The sequence below is a fragment of the Saccopteryx leptura genome, chromosome 1, assembly GCF_036850995.1.
Source record: "Saccopteryx leptura isolate mSacLep1 chromosome 1, mSacLep1_pri_phased_curated, whole genome shotgun sequence".
NCBI lineage: Eukaryota > Metazoa > Chordata > Mammalia > Chiroptera > Emballonuridae > Saccopteryx > Saccopteryx leptura.
Genome location: NC_089503.1, coordinates 258,478,593 through 258,493,552, shown reverse-complemented (window position 1 = coordinate 258,493,552; position 14,960 = coordinate 258,478,593). Strand labels below are relative to the sequence as shown.

General features: G+C 48.7%; 1 protein-coding gene across 3 annotated transcripts in view; it reads right to left on the bottom strand.

Moving 5' to 3' along the window:
* Nucleotides 1-14,960, bottom strand: part of C1H19orf44 (chromosome 1 C19orf44 homolog) — a 41,141-nt gene that overhangs the window by 2,674 nt on the left and 23,507 nt on the right. The window contains exons 3-8 of one of the 3 annotated variants that reach the window (XM_066348894.1): nucleotides 11,851-12,175; nucleotides 8,178-8,251; nucleotides 5,972-6,386; nucleotides 4,021-4,116; nucleotides 1,938-2,104; nucleotides 92-169 (exon numbers count right to left, since the gene is read on the bottom strand). In XM_066348894.1, the coding sequence (XP_066204991.1) occupies nucleotides 98-169; nucleotides 1,938-2,104; nucleotides 4,021-4,116; nucleotides 5,972-6,386; nucleotides 8,178-8,251; nucleotides 11,851-12,175 (1,149 nt within the window). In that variant the 3' untranslated portion in view covers nucleotides 92-97. The remainder of the gene's footprint in view (nucleotides 1-91; nucleotides 170-1,937; nucleotides 2,105-4,020; nucleotides 4,117-5,971; nucleotides 6,387-8,177; nucleotides 8,252-11,850; nucleotides 12,176-14,960) is intronic. The other 2 variants (XM_066348902.1, XM_066348912.1) reach the window with 2 other exon arrangements.

Below are 14,960 nucleotides of genomic sequence, written 5' to 3'. Positions count from 1 at the left end.
CCTCCTACATTGAATGTCCCCTGGACACTAGTGTGTCACAGCTAGAGTACTGGAGCAGCTAATTAGATCAGACCCACAAGTCTAGCCTTACCTGTGTTCATAGTTCCTCCTTCACCTCCTTCAGAGCATCCTCCATGGTCAGCGGGGTGGGCCTGTGGTGCCTGATGTACTGTGGGGCAGAGGACAGACAGGGATGTGTCACCAGCACCACATCTGCCCACTGGGGCTTTGGGTACTAAAGATAGCCCCAGCAGTTCCCAGTCAGGCAGACAGAAGAAAAATGATGGGTGCCATGTGACAGTGCTGTGGAAACGAGTCTGAAAGGATGAGTAACCAGCTGGGAAGAAGGTTCCAGGGCCTCTCAGGATGTGGGTCCAGAGCAGGCAGCGAGGAGCCATGGTGTCTATAGCAGGCAGTGTGGTCAGATCACTTCAGCCTGTGTCCAGTCCACTGATGGACATCCAACAGAGGAACAAAAAGGACCCTTCAGGGTGCAATCGGCAAAGTCTGGAATGTGGGAGACTCAACTTGTTTTCTTCAACAAATAAAACCGTTGGGATTGGGTAGACCCTTAGAACAGCGGTTCTTAAAGTGGGTCCCAAGTGGGCCACGCTGCCACCCAACCTGGATAGCCACAGCCTTGGGGTGTGGATACCGGTCAGGGCTGAGAACCACTGCTACAGATTTAGAGGCTAAAAACACAGAAGAGAACCTCAATGTCTGGACTGTCTGGATCCTGAAGAAAAAATAGGAACGAAATGTTCAACTTGTATGAGACAAGTGGAAATCTGGACCCTGGATATCCAATGAGACAAAGAAAATTTAATTGGATTTTAGTATGATAATGGTATTGTGACTTTTTTAAAAGTCGTTTTTTGGAAATACGTACTGAACTATTGGGTGATAAAATGCTAAAAAATCATGCCAAACAGTTCATATATTATGATGCCATTTCTACAAAGAAATATAATATTATACAATACCTATTATATCGTAATAATATAATACATAATATATTACACAAGCCCTGGCTGGATAGCTCAATTGGTGAGAGCATTGTCTTGATATGCAAAGGTTGAGTTTGCTCCCCAGTCAGGGCACACACAGCACCAGACTGATGTTTCTGCCTCTTTTACCCTTCCTCTCTCTAAAAGCAATAAATAAATTGAAAATACAATAGTAACAGTACAGTGGTACCTTGAGATACGAATTTAATTTGTTCTGTAACCAAGCTCGTAAGTCAACTTGTATATCAAACTGCCGATACTGGACCCATGCGCCAATGCGCAAACTAGCGGCAGCTTCCCAAATCATGACTAGTATCTTGGAATTTTGCTCGGATCTCGAACAAAAATAAGGACCAAGTCGCAGCTCCTATCTTAAAAAATTCGTATGTTGGTCTGTTCGTAGCTCAAGGTACCACATATATTACACATACTATAGTTCATATTTTACAGAAGAAAAATATAAAGAATACATCAAGCTGGTAATATCTAAAATTACGGAGGACTTTGTAAGTTACATATCTCCATAACAGTGTTTTTATAAAATAGCATTTTGTGTAATGAGATAAAAATTAAATTTTTTGAAGGAAAAAGAGGTGAGTATGACATCCCTTGAGCTTCAGCCCATGCAACTGAGAAGAGAGACCCCAGCTGGACGGTGCCGGGTAAGTCTGAAGGGACAGCACCCCTTACCAAGGTCACCTTTGGTCCGAGGTCACTCCAAGCTGTGCCAGCTTTAGCACGTGCTGGGCTGGCTGTCAGCAACCCCATCCCATACCAGCTCTCATTGTGGACAAGGAGAGGACAGATTCCTTCTCCCAGGACAAAAGGTGACTGGGCCCAAGCATCCCTGCTGCGCTGGGCTGAGTGCTGTCCCCAGTCAGAACCCTGCCTGCCCTCCCTCGCCCAGGAAGGGGCAGCTGCAGTAGTCACCTGTTTGGTTTCCTCCAGGGTGTGGTAGTGGAACGAGTCTTGGTCCAGGGACTGCAGAAGGGACCCATGCAGGTGCCGGCTGGTCTCAATGAACTGCTGGGTCAGACTCAGCTGCTGCTTCATCATGTCACTGAGTGCGAACACCGCTGGGCTGTAAGCTGTCAGGGCTGACCCGGCACCGAGTTACTGAGCAGACCCTGGGCCCTGAGCCCACCAGTACCCTCATCCTGTCAGCATCAGCTGCTTTGGACCCAGGTACTCTGCAGCCACCACCCCTTCGTCTGTGTCTGTCCAGACTCCAGAAGCGATGCCACCTTGGGATCAAGTGAAGGCTTCACCTATCCAGTATCTGTCTCTAGTAAATGAACTGCCTTCTATTGACATGCCTGAACCTCAGGGCTGCAGCTGTATAATGCTCAGCTCTTAGGCGGAAACGAAGTCTTCACCTCCATATCCAACACAAAGAAAGCTTAGTAAATTGACACCCAAAATGTGCAATTGCACAATGTGCATTATTTTAACACTACAGAACTGTCCACTTAAAAACTAGAAAGTCATAAAAATTTTAAAAATAAAAATTGAAAAGGGTAAATTTGCCTGACCGGGCAGTGGCACAGTGGATAGAGCATTGGACTGGGACACAGAGGACCCAGGGTTCGAGACCTCGAGGTCGCCAACTTGAGCGTGGCTCATCTGGTTTGAGCAAAGCTCACCAGCTTGGACCCAAGGTTGCTAACTCAAGCAAGGGGTTACTCAGTCTGCTGTAGTCCCACGGTCAAGGCACATATGAGAAAGCAATCAATGAATAACTAAGGAACCGCAACAAAGAATTGATGCTTCTCATCTCTCCGTTCCTGTCTGTCTGTCGCTATCTTATCTGTCCCTCTCTCTGACTCTCTCTCTGTCTCTGAAAAATAAAAAAAGAAAAGGGTAAATTTGATATTAAGCATTCTTAAACATATAATTAAAATTTTTAATTAAAATTATAACCAAAACAATTAGAAATAAAAACTGCAAAGTATTAAAAATGGTCATTATTAAAACTACATAATAACATCGAAAAATCTTCGAGGTTGTCTTTTTTATTTTTTAAACATATAAATGTTTCGTCCTGACCGGGCAGTGGTGCAGTGGATAGAGCGTCGGACTGGGATGCAGAAGACCCAGGTTCGAGACCCCGAGGTCACCAGCTTGAGCCCAAGGTCGCTGGCTCAAGTAAGGGGTTACTCGGTCTGCTGAAGGCCTGCGGTAAAGGCACGTATGAGAAGGCAATCAATGAACAATTAAGGTGTTGCAATGCACAACGAAAAACTAATGATTGATGCTTCTCATCTCTCCGTTCCTATCTGTCTGTCCCTATCTATCCCTCTCTCTGACTCTCTCTCTGTCTCTGTAACAAACAAACAAACAAACAAAAAAAACATAAAACATATAAATGTTTTGTTACAATCGGTGTATTTTTATACCTTCACCTTTTAAGAAAGCTAAGGAAACAAAAATGAGCAAAAAATAGCAGGTACTAGACATCCTTGCTGGTGTCATCCAAGCCATCCATCAGTGGCCTCATGGGGAGCTGGCAGTCTGGGCTCCATAAGGAAAAGGTTTTTGGGTGACTTGAGTGCCTTCCTCCCACCCCAGGTAGGGTGGGGCCTCCCCAGACCCCATAAGTCCGCCAGACTCAGCAAGGAGGCCAGGTCCCTGTCCACCTGGCTGGCTGCCTCGCAGCATGGGCTGAGTGTCTTCAGAGAAAAAATAAACATGAATTCTGGATAAAAAGGCTGAAAGGAGAACACACAAAAATAGCCCAGTTGGATGGAGGGGCTTAGAGGTGTGTTACTTATAACCTTTCTCTTTTGTCCACCATTGTTTTCTTTTGGCAAGGCAGACTGAAGGTTTTTGGACACTTGATCTGTCGTCTAGGATCCTACAAACTGTGGTAGCTACCCATGGCTGTGACAATCTCTGCCAATGGATTCCCCAAACCCGGTGCTAAAAGGGGGCTCCACATTTCCAAAGGTAGGCGTGAATTTGCAGGTAAAAATGCATTCACTTCATTGCATGGGCCCCGGAGTTGGGCTGTTACCTTCTATTGCATCTGTGCTTATGACATGACTGGCGATGGGTGCAGGATCCACGTAAGTACCTCCCAGGGCTGGCCCGATTGTCGCCATACCAGCTGCTGTTCCAAGGACAAAGGGGGAGGGGTGAGTGGCAGGATTTGGAGCAATGGCTGCTGTACAGCTACCCTCCAATCTAAATGAACCTACTGGGGAGAATTACCTCCCCTTGCCCAGTCCAGGAACAAGCTCTGTCTATGTTGTGGGTATTGTCTCAACGAGACAAAGGAACAAGACAATGTTTATAGCAGGGGTCCCCAAACTACGGCCCGTGGGCCACATGCGGCCCCCTGAGGCCATTTATCCGGCCCCCACCACACTTCCAGAAGGGGCACCTCTTTCATTGGTGGTCGGTGAGAGGAGCATAAGATGTGGCAGCGCCGCAAAGCGTGGCGGCAGCACTTATGTACAGTACTACTTCCAGTGACGCGGGACGCACACGTCATGGCTCCGGAAGAGCGTCATATCACTTGCTACAGCTAGCAGTGACAAATATGGAACCGGACATTGACCATCTCATTAGCCAAAAGCAGGCCCATAGTTCCCTTTGAAATACTGGTTAGTTTGTTGATTTAAATTTACTTGTTCTTTATTTTAAATATTGTATTTGTTCTTGTTTTGTTTTTTTACTTTAAAATAAGATATGCAGCCTGACTGGGCAGTGGCGCAGTGGATAGAGCCTCAGGCTAGGATGTGGAGGATCCAGGTTCGAGACCCTGAGGTCGCCAGTTTGAGCGCTGGCTCATCTGGTTTGAGCAAAGCTCACCAGCTTGCGCCCAAGGTCGCTGGCTCGAGCAAGGGGTCATTCAGTCTGCTGTAGCCCCACGGTCAAGGCACATACGAGAAAGCAATCAATGAACAACTAAGATGCTGCAACGAAGAATTGATGCTTCTCATCTCTCTCCCTTCCTGTCTGTCCCTCTCTCTGACTCTATCTCTGTCACAAAATAAATAAAATTAAAAAAAAAAAAAGATATGCACACTGCACATAGGGATTTGTTCATAGTTTTTTTTATAGTCCAGCCCTCTGACGGTCTGAGGGACAGTGAACTGGCCCCCTGTGAAAAAGTTTGGGGACCCCTGGTTTATAGGAAAGGGAGCTTTCTGTCTAGAAGGGCCAAAGCTGACACTGGGGAGAAGAGAAATGTCTGGGAAGTCACACTGGGCATGATGAGAAGAGCCCCCTGCACCAAAGAAGAGAATCCATCCAAACACACCAAATTGAGATGACTGGCAATGTGTCAGCCCTTGAAGACCCTGCACTAGGCCCCATAAGTCACTTGAAGATGCACTGTCCTAGGTCACCCTGGGCAACACTGACATTTGCGGTCACATCACTTTTTTTTTTTTTTAGTGAGAGAGGGACAGAAAGGAAGGGAGAGAGATGAGAAGCATCAATTTGTAGTTGTGGCACCTTAGTTGTTCACTGATTGCTTTCCCATACATGCCTTGACCAGGGAGGGGGAGGGGCTTCAGCTGAACCAGTGACACCTTGCTCAAGTCAGCGACCTTGGGGTTTTAAACCTGGGTCCCAAGCATCCCAGGTTGATGCTCTATCCACTGTGCTACTGCCCACTGAAGCTCACATCACTCTGTCGGGGCCATCCTGAGTACTGCAGGATGGCGAGCAGCATTCCTGGCCTCCACTCACTACAATGTCATCCTGTTGTCATAGCCAAAAATGGTTCCAGACCTTGCCAATGTCCCCAGGGGAGAGAATCACCCCAGTAGAGAACTGCTGCCTTAGTCTGCCCCCACAACTGTGGAAAAGGAAACCAGGACATTAAGGTCCCCCCAGCTAGTTAATGATGGAGCTCCTTGTCATGCTTCCAAGGATGCCTGCAGTGCGCACCGATTGCCTGTCACTGTCACCATGGCCTGCACCTCCCTATTCCAACCTTTAGGCCACATGCTTACCCTGTGCCCACTGGTAGGTGAAGGGAAGGTCAAGGGTCTGCACAGCCTTCTCCTTCACCATGATCCGGGTAACATCCTGGGCCCACTTTTCCAGAGATGCACGTGTTTGTGGGGGATGGTCTGTCTTCAAGCTCACAGGGAGTTCAGACAAAGTGGCCAACGTCCTATCCAGGGACTCCTCAGAATGGGTCATTGGCTCTGATGCTGTCAGACTTGAGGATTTCTCAAAATCTTCCGAATAAGCCAAGCTCACCATGCTGACCACAGGCTCCTCAGACATTGGCCTTAAGCTGGAAGCACTCTGGAGCCCAGCAGAGAAGGCCAATAACTCGCTCAGGTGCTCTGAGACCTCGCTTCCAGTTGGAGGGCCCCTGGCCCAGAGGCTTTTGCTGGATGCCTTGTTCCTCCGACCTTTCTGAAACAAAGAACAGTAGAGACAACTAGAAAGTGTTTTCAGATGATAAACATGCTCCAAATATCACTGCCTTAGAATGAGGTGCAGGCGAGGGTCCACACTGGTCCTCTTAGATATGAACAGGCGGAGTATTTGAGAGGGACTTTTGAAATGCTTCAGCACAAAGCTGCTGCACTTTGCACTGATGGTCTGAGTGTGTGAAGGGAGCACATGAGTGACATCTGTAAAAGTGTTATTATTGTGCATTATTGAAACATGCCTGTCTGGCCTGTGGTGGTGCAGGAGATAAAGTGTCCATCTGGAATAATAAAGTTACCTGTTCAAAACCCTGGGCTTACCCAGTCAAAACACATAAAAGTCTGACCAGGCAGTAGCACAGTGGATAGAGCGTCGCCCTGGAACACTAAGGACCCAGGTTCAAAGTTCAAAACCCCAAGCTCACCAGCTTGAGCACAGGGTCACCAGCTTGAGCATGGGATCATAGACATGACCCCATGGTCTCCGGCTTGAAGCCCAAAGTTCACTGGATTGAAGCCCAAGGTCACTGGTGGTTCAGCTGGAGTCCCCCCTGGTCAAGGCACATATAAGGAAGCAATCAATGGTCTATGGTCATACCACCGTGAATGCGCCAGATCTCCTCTGATCTCAGCAACTAAGCAGGGTTGGCCTGGTTAGTACTTGGATGGGAGAAAACAATCAATGAACTACTAAGGTGCTGCACCTATGAGTTGATGCTGCTCATCTCTCTCCCCATCTGTCTGTCCCTGTCTGTCTGTCTCTCTGCCTCTCTCGCTAAAAACACACACACACACACAAAAAAAAAAACCACACAAAAAAACATAAGACAAGCAAGCAATGAACAACTAAAGTGAAGCAACTATGAGTTGATACTTCTTGCTCCCCCCTCTGTAAAATCAATAAATAAAATATTTTTAAATGCCTTTGATAGTAAGATGGTCGCTAATGGCAAGAGTCACAAAAGGGCACTGAAACAAGTCAGTTAGGTGGTGCTATGGGGTGATTAAAATGGGACCTGCTTTATTTTTTTTATTTTATTTTTTTATTTATTTATTTTTTTTTTTCTTTCATTTTTCTGAAGCTGGAAACAGGGAGAGACAGTCAGACAGACTCCCGCATGCGCCCGACCGGGATCCACCCGGCACGCCCACCAGGGGCGATGCTCTGCCCACCAGGGGGCGATGCTCTGCCCATCCTGGGCGTCGCCATGTTGCGACCAGAGCCACTCTAGCGCCTGAGGCAGAGGCCACAGAGCCATCCCCAGCGCCCGGGCCATCTTTGCTCCAGTGGAGCCTTGGCTGCGGGAGGGGAAGAGAGAGACAGAGAGGAAAGAGCGGCGGAGGGGTGGAGAAGCAAATGGGCGCTTCTCCTGTGTGCCCTGGCCGGAAATCGAACCCGGGTCCTCCGCACGCTAGGCCGACGCTCTACCGCTGAGCCAACCGGCCAGGGCGGGACCTGCTTTAATTGTCATATGTATTAAGCAACTTCATCCCGTTATCACCTAAGTCGGGGTCTCCCCTATGGTACTTGACATTTGAGGCCCAAAAACTCTTCTGCTGTGCGGGCCATCTTGTGCCTTTGCAGGGCACTGACTCAACACCAACAGCACATCCCACCCCAGTCATGACAACCAAAATATGTCTCCAGATATTGCTAAGTGTACCCTGGGGGCACAGTCACCGCCAGTGAAGAACAGCTGACCTAAATGAAGAATAACAATTGCAAGCCTCTCTATGCATGACCTATCATAAAAAATTAGATAGTTGTACTTACTTTCTGTTCCAAGTCCAATTTCTCACTGACAGCTGGAGCCAGATCATCAAGGGATAAAATATTTATTCTAAAATCTGTAAAAAAAAAATGTAACATGACAATATTTACTCATTTATTTACTCCATAGATGTTTGCCATCATGTTAGCCCTGGGCTAAGCCCTAGGAAGAGGAGGACAGGAAGACATAGTCCCTGTCTGTGCTTAGTAAGCTAGTCCAGGGGGTCGGCATGCTCTTCCCCTAAAGAGTGAGATGTAGCCTGACCAGGCGGTGGCGCAGTGGATAGAGCGTTGGACTGGGATGCAGAGGACCCAGGTTCGAGACCCCGAGGTCGCCAGCTTGAGCACGGGCTCATCTGGTTTGAGCAAAAAGCTCACCAGCTTGGACCCAAGGTCGCTGGCTCCAGCAAGGGGTTACTCGGTCTGCTGAGGGCCTGCGGTCAAGGCACATATGAGAAAGCAATCAATGAACAACTAAGGTGTTGCAACGTGCAATGAAAAACTAATGATTGATGCTTCTCATCTCTCTCCGTTCCTGTCTGTACCTGTCTATCCCTCTCTCTGACTTACTCTCTGTCTCTGTAAAAAAAAAATTTTTTTTTTAAAGAGTGAGATGGAAAATACAGAGCTCTGTCCTTCTGGTGTGAAAGCCACCACAGTCCAGGTATAAACAACTGGGCATGGCTCTGTTGATAAAAGTTTATTTATAAAAACAGATGCTGGGCCCTGGCTGGTTGGCTCAGCGGTAGGGCATTGGCCAGGTGTGTGGAAGTCCCGGATTCGATTCCTAGTTAGGGTACACAGGAGAAGCGCCCATCTGCTTCTCCACCCTTCCCCCTCTCCTTTATCTCTCTCTCTCTCTCTTCCCCTCCCACAGCCAAGGCTCCATTGGAGCAAGGCTGGCCCGAGCTCTGAGGATGGCTCCATGGTCTCTGCCTCAGGTGCTAGAATGCCTCCAGTTGCATTGGAGCAACAGCCCAGATGGGCAGAGCATCGCCCCCTGGTGGGCATGCTGGGTGGATCCCGGTCAGGCACACGAGGGAGTCTGTCTGTCTGCCTCCCCACTTCTCACTTTAGAAAAATACAACAAACAAACAAACAAACAGATGCTGGGCCTCCTGGGCCCTGGTTTAGACAGATGAGCAGTCACAATGCTATGAATGATACAAGGTGACAAGTGTGTTAGATGTATGAGGGTGGGGAGGGGCACCCCAGCCTTTGGGGGAGGTGGGAAGAAGGCTACAGGGCCCAAGAAGTGGCACCTCAGGAAGATGTGAGACTGGTCCCGAAGCATCCTATGTTCTCATTTAAAGCAACTTAAGGGCATGGGAGCTGACACTGAATGAGCATTTTGACGTGCCAGCTGGCCAATCGCCAAGGCCCGATAACATGGGTGCTAAAGACTATGAGCAGGAACAAATGGCAGCAGGACCCCCTGGGCAGGAAGCAGGAGCTGGGGTGGGAGGGAGAAGAAAAGCAACATCAGCTGAGGGGCATGCCCTATGCGCTCGACCCACCCATCGCAAGACCAGACCCAATCCCACCTGTCGTTCTACTCTGAGGGCTCACCCCCTCCTCCAAGCTCCTCTAACCCGGATCCAAACATGCACTCATGAACAAAACCTCTGAACTAAGCCCTCCCAGCTGGCCCAGGACAAAGGCCCCAAGGGAGATGATGGATTTGAGTACTGGGAACAGCAGTCACTGGCTGGAAAGTATCATTATCATTACATCAGCTGACCTTAAATGCACACGCTTACTGAGGCAGGGCCATTGGAGACACTTCACAGGTATTAGCTCCCTGACTTGGCTCTGCCCCACTTTGCAGATGAGGAAACTGAAGCACAGAAAGGCCAAGACTGCATAACCAATAACCAGCATGGCCAGGATGTCCATCCAGGTATGTCAGACCCCAAACTCAGACTTGTACTCACCACTCCTAGCTGCTCCCTCCTTGGAGGCTACATCTGGATGTGGAAGGGTGGGTCTGGCCACCAGGAGAGGTCCCTCCAGGCCAGCAGTGGACACCCACTGGTGAGGACACTGCTTACCAGCCCCTCAGGACCAAGGATCCTGGCCAGTGCCGCAGATACCAAATGGCATTTGACAGATGGCAGCCCCTGAAAATGCTCAAAGTGGTCTTCTCATATCTACAACCTAAATCCTGTCCCGATGCATTCTCTGACCCTAACCTGGGCGGGTGGGAGGGTGGACCTTTGCTGGCAGCGATTCTACCGCCCCCACCCCGAGGTGGCACCTCGGTGTATTGAATATTTCAAAATGAAGGAATCTGAGAAATGGCAGGTGCTGCAAGGTCTCTGCCCTTCTCCCTGAAGCAGGTCAGAAGACCCTTCTGTGAGAGGAAGGGAGCAGCACCCTGTGGCCAAGACAGGGGGACACTGAGAGGAATTGCAACAGGCAGGCCTTGCTCAGCATCCCCCAGTTTACTGCCCTTACTCACTTCCTTTCATCCTGTCACATTTCTCCAGGCCTTTCCACTCCTCATCAAACCTGGATGCACAGACTCAGGCCTGGCCGTTCCTTCAGGTCTTCATTTCCTCATGAGGGCTCCTGCCTCATGTAAAACTTACACTAAATATTTATTGACCATCCACATGCTTTTCTCCTGTTCATGTCTTTTGTTGCAGAGCCCCAGGGGAGAACATAAAAGGGCAAAAGGAAAAATCTTATTTTTTTCCCCTTCCACTGATTCGTGAGTTCCCGTCACCTGGCACCTGGGGGGGGGGGGGGGGGCGGGGCTGGCGTCTGTCTATCCTCACAGGACAGCGCGGGCTCTGGGGATGCAGTTGTTTAGTTTAGATTTGAGGAGAAAGCTCCCCAGAAGGAAGAAATCCATGTTGGCAGCACATCTCTTTCCTTTCTCCTCTTTCTTTCTTAAATACATATAAATTTAAAATAAAAATGTTCAACAATGTGAAAATATTAGATATTCACTGTGATTGATTAGAGATTGTTTCTTTTTCCAAATTTAGAAAGGAGGCAAATTTCTCTTTTATAAAAAGGAAAACTGAGTTGCCATTCTTTTTCACATGGTTCTAGAAGGACTTCTAGAATTTCAGGTTATTGCTCTGTAACAAGTCAGGGTTACTGGTGAAGACATTTAAGACAGAACAACAGCCTCACCAGGCGGTGGTGCAGTGGATAGAGCGTCGGACTGGGATGCAGAAGACCCAAGTTCGAGACCCCGAGGTCGCCAGCTTGAGCACGGGCTCATCTGGTTTGAGCAAAATCCCACCAGCTTGAACCCAAGGTCACTGGCTCGAGCAAGGGGTTACTTGGTCTGCTGAAGGCCCACGGTCAAGGCACATATGAGAAAGCAGTCAATGAACAGCTAAGGTGTTGCAACACACAATGAAAAACTAATGATTGATGCTTCTCATCTCTCTCCGTTCCTGTCTGTCTGTACCTGTCTATCCCTCTCTCTGACTTACTGTCTCTTTAAAAAATAAATAAATAAATAAATAAATAAATAAATAAGGACAGGACAACAATCTGACTTGGCCCCTCAACCAGGAAAGGAGGTCAGGGAGTTGAGGGCGTGACAGGCCCACCATGCACCCCTGTGACAATAGCCTGTGACCACCATATTGGGGACCTAATGATGGCCTTGCCCTTTCAGCCCAGGATGGCAGCTTTGCACAGGGTCATGGGTTACCATTTAGGCTGTTGTCAGAGGCTTCTGACAGCAACTCCTCCCCGGGTTCAGCCTCGCTCCTTCCCTGAGAGGGTGAAAGCCTACTGTGTGCCATGGTCAAGGGCACTGACTTAGACACAGTGCTGCTGATGGAAAACGATGACGCCATGTTGGACGCTGTGTCCCCTGGAACGTGCGTCTGTGGGGAGCGATCGCGGGAGTGCCTGCTACGGAGGGTCTGGTCTGCCGACTGGAAGGCTGGCAGATGTGACGTCCCAAGCGGCGTTGGGCTGGAAAGTTCCTCACTGGGTGGTGCAAGGAGTTCTGGTTGAGTTGGGATCTGATCCTACTTTGGCAGAAAGAAAAGAAACAATATTACCAAAGTCCTTATCATTCCACAATGCGGCCAGTAGGGTTCATGAGATCAAGGCTTTCTAAATCATATATTTATCCCTCAGCGGCCCTTTCTCTCCTCTCCTCTAATTTCTGGAAGTCAGGGTACAACATTTAGACAAGATAACGCTGAAATTAGAAATACACCACAAATAATCAGAAATATCATTTTGCTTTCAAACACATATTGTTAATTACATTTTTCTAAACAAAGTCCCCTGAGTACATGATCTGTGACAGCTTGGACCTTTGACAGAACAGAAATGAATATGCAGAGGGTTTCACCATAAAACACAGCCTTCCTAATACTTAGCACCCACTAGGATAGCTATAATAAAAAAAAAACAGAAAATAAGTATTGGCAAGAATACAGAGAAATTGGAACTCAATTACACTGCTGGTGGGAATGTAAAATGGTGCAGCCTCTGTAAAAAACAGTTTGGTGATTAATAAGTTACACATAGAATTACTCCAGGACCCATTAATTCCACTCTGAGGTATATACCCAAAAGAACTGAACACAGAGACTCAGCAACTGGTACACAAATGCTGATAGCAGTAGAATTCACAGTGCCAAAAAGGTAGAAACAACCCTTATGCTCATCAGTGGATTAATAGATAAATAAGATATGGTTCATCCACACAGTGGAATTATTTGGCCATTAAAAGAAGTGAAGCACCGCCTGGCCAGGTGGTGGCGCAGTGGATAGAGCATCAGACTGGGATGCAGAGGACCCATGTTCGAGACCCTGAGGTCACTGGCTTGAGTGTGGGATCATAGACATGACCCCATGGTCGCTGGCTTGAGCCCAAAGGTTGCTGGCTTGAAGCCCAAGGTCGCTGGCTTGAGCCCAAGGTCATTGGCTTGAGCAAGGGGACACTTGCTCTGCTATAGCCACCCTCCCCCCATCAAGGCACATATGAGGAAGCAATCAATGAACAACTAAGGTGCTGCAACAAAGAATTGATGCTTCTCATCTCTCTCCCTTCCTGTCTGTCTGTCCCTATCTGTTGTGTCTCTCTCTCTCTCTCTCTTTCTCTCTCTCACACACACACACACACACACACACACACGCACAGTGAAGCACTCCCTGACCAGGTGTGGCACAGTGGATAGAGCATCGACCTGGGACGCTGAGTAGGACCCAGGTTTAAAACCCCGAGGTCTGGCCCTGGCCGGTTGGCTCAGTGATAGAGCATCGGCCTGGCGTGTAGAAGTCCCAGGTTCGATTCCCGGCCAGGGTACACAGGAGAGGTGCCCATCTGCTTCTCCACCCTCCCCCTCTCCTTCCTCTCTGTCTCCCTCTTCCCCTCCCGCAGCCGAGGCTCCATTGGAGCAAAAGATGGCCCGGGCGCTGGGGATGGCTCCATGGCCTCTGCCTCAAGCGCTAGAGTGGCTCTGTTCGCAACAGAGCGACGCCCCGGATGGGCAGAGCATCGCCCCCTGGTGGGCGTGCTGGGTGGATTCCGGTCGGGCGCATGCGGGAGTCTGTCTGACTGCCTCCCCGTTTCCAGCTTCAGAAAAATACAAAACAAAACAAAACAAAAAAACCCCGAGGTCACCAGCTTGAGTGCTGGCTTTTGAAGTCCAAGGTCACTGGCTTGAGCAAGGGGTCACGGGTCACTGGCTTGGCTGTAGCACCCCTCCCCCCATCAAGGCACATCTGAGAAAGCAATCAATGAACAACTAAAGGGCCACAAGTACAAGCTGATGCACCTCATCTCTCTCCCTTCCTGTCTGTCTGTCTCTCTCTCTTGCTCTCTTACTAAAAAAAGAAAAGAAGTGAAGCACTGACACACACTACAACATGGAGACGAACATGATACCGAGTGAGAGAAGCCAGACACAAAAGGCCACATGTTGTATGATTTCTTTTATAAGAAATGCCCAGAACAGGCAGATCCAGAGACAGAAAGAAGATTAGTGGCTGTCAGGGACCAGGGGAGGGAGAAATGGGAGCTATTATTTAATGGGTACAGGGTCTCCTCTGGGGGTGATAAGAATGTTCTGGAGCTACATAAAGGTGGTAGTTGCAAAATATCGTGAAAGTACTAAATGCCACTGAATTGTTCATTTGAAAATAGTTAATTTTATGTAAATTTCACCTCAATAAAAAAATAGAAATATAGCCCTGGCCGGGTAGCTCAGTTGGTGCAGTGGTCGGTAAACTCATCAGTCAACAGAGTCAAATATCAACAGTACAACAATTGAAATTTCTTTTGAGAGCCAATTTTTTTTTTATATATATATTTTTCTGAAGTTGGAAACGGGGAGGCAGTCAGACAGACTCCCGCATGCGCCCAACCAGGATCCACCCGGCATGCCCACCAGGGGGGTGATGCTCTGCCCATCTGGGGCGTTGCTCTGCCGCAACCAGAGTCATTCTAGCGCCTGAGGCAGAGGCCATGGAGCCATCCTCAGCGCCCAGGCAAACTTTGCTCCAATGGAGCCTTGGCTGCAGGAGGAGAAGAGAGAGACAGAGAGGAAGGAGAGGGAGAGGAGTGGAGAAGCAGATGGGCGCTTCTCCTGTGTGCCCTGGCTGGGAATTGAACCTGGGACTGCCAGGACGACACTCTACCACTGAGCCAACTGGCCAGGGCCTTGAGAGCCAAATTTTTTTTTTTTTTTTTTCATTTTTCTGAAGCTGGAAACAGGGAGAGACAGTCAGACAGACTCCCGCATGCGCTCGACCGGGATCCACCCGGCACGCCCACCAGGGGCGACGCTCTGCCCACCA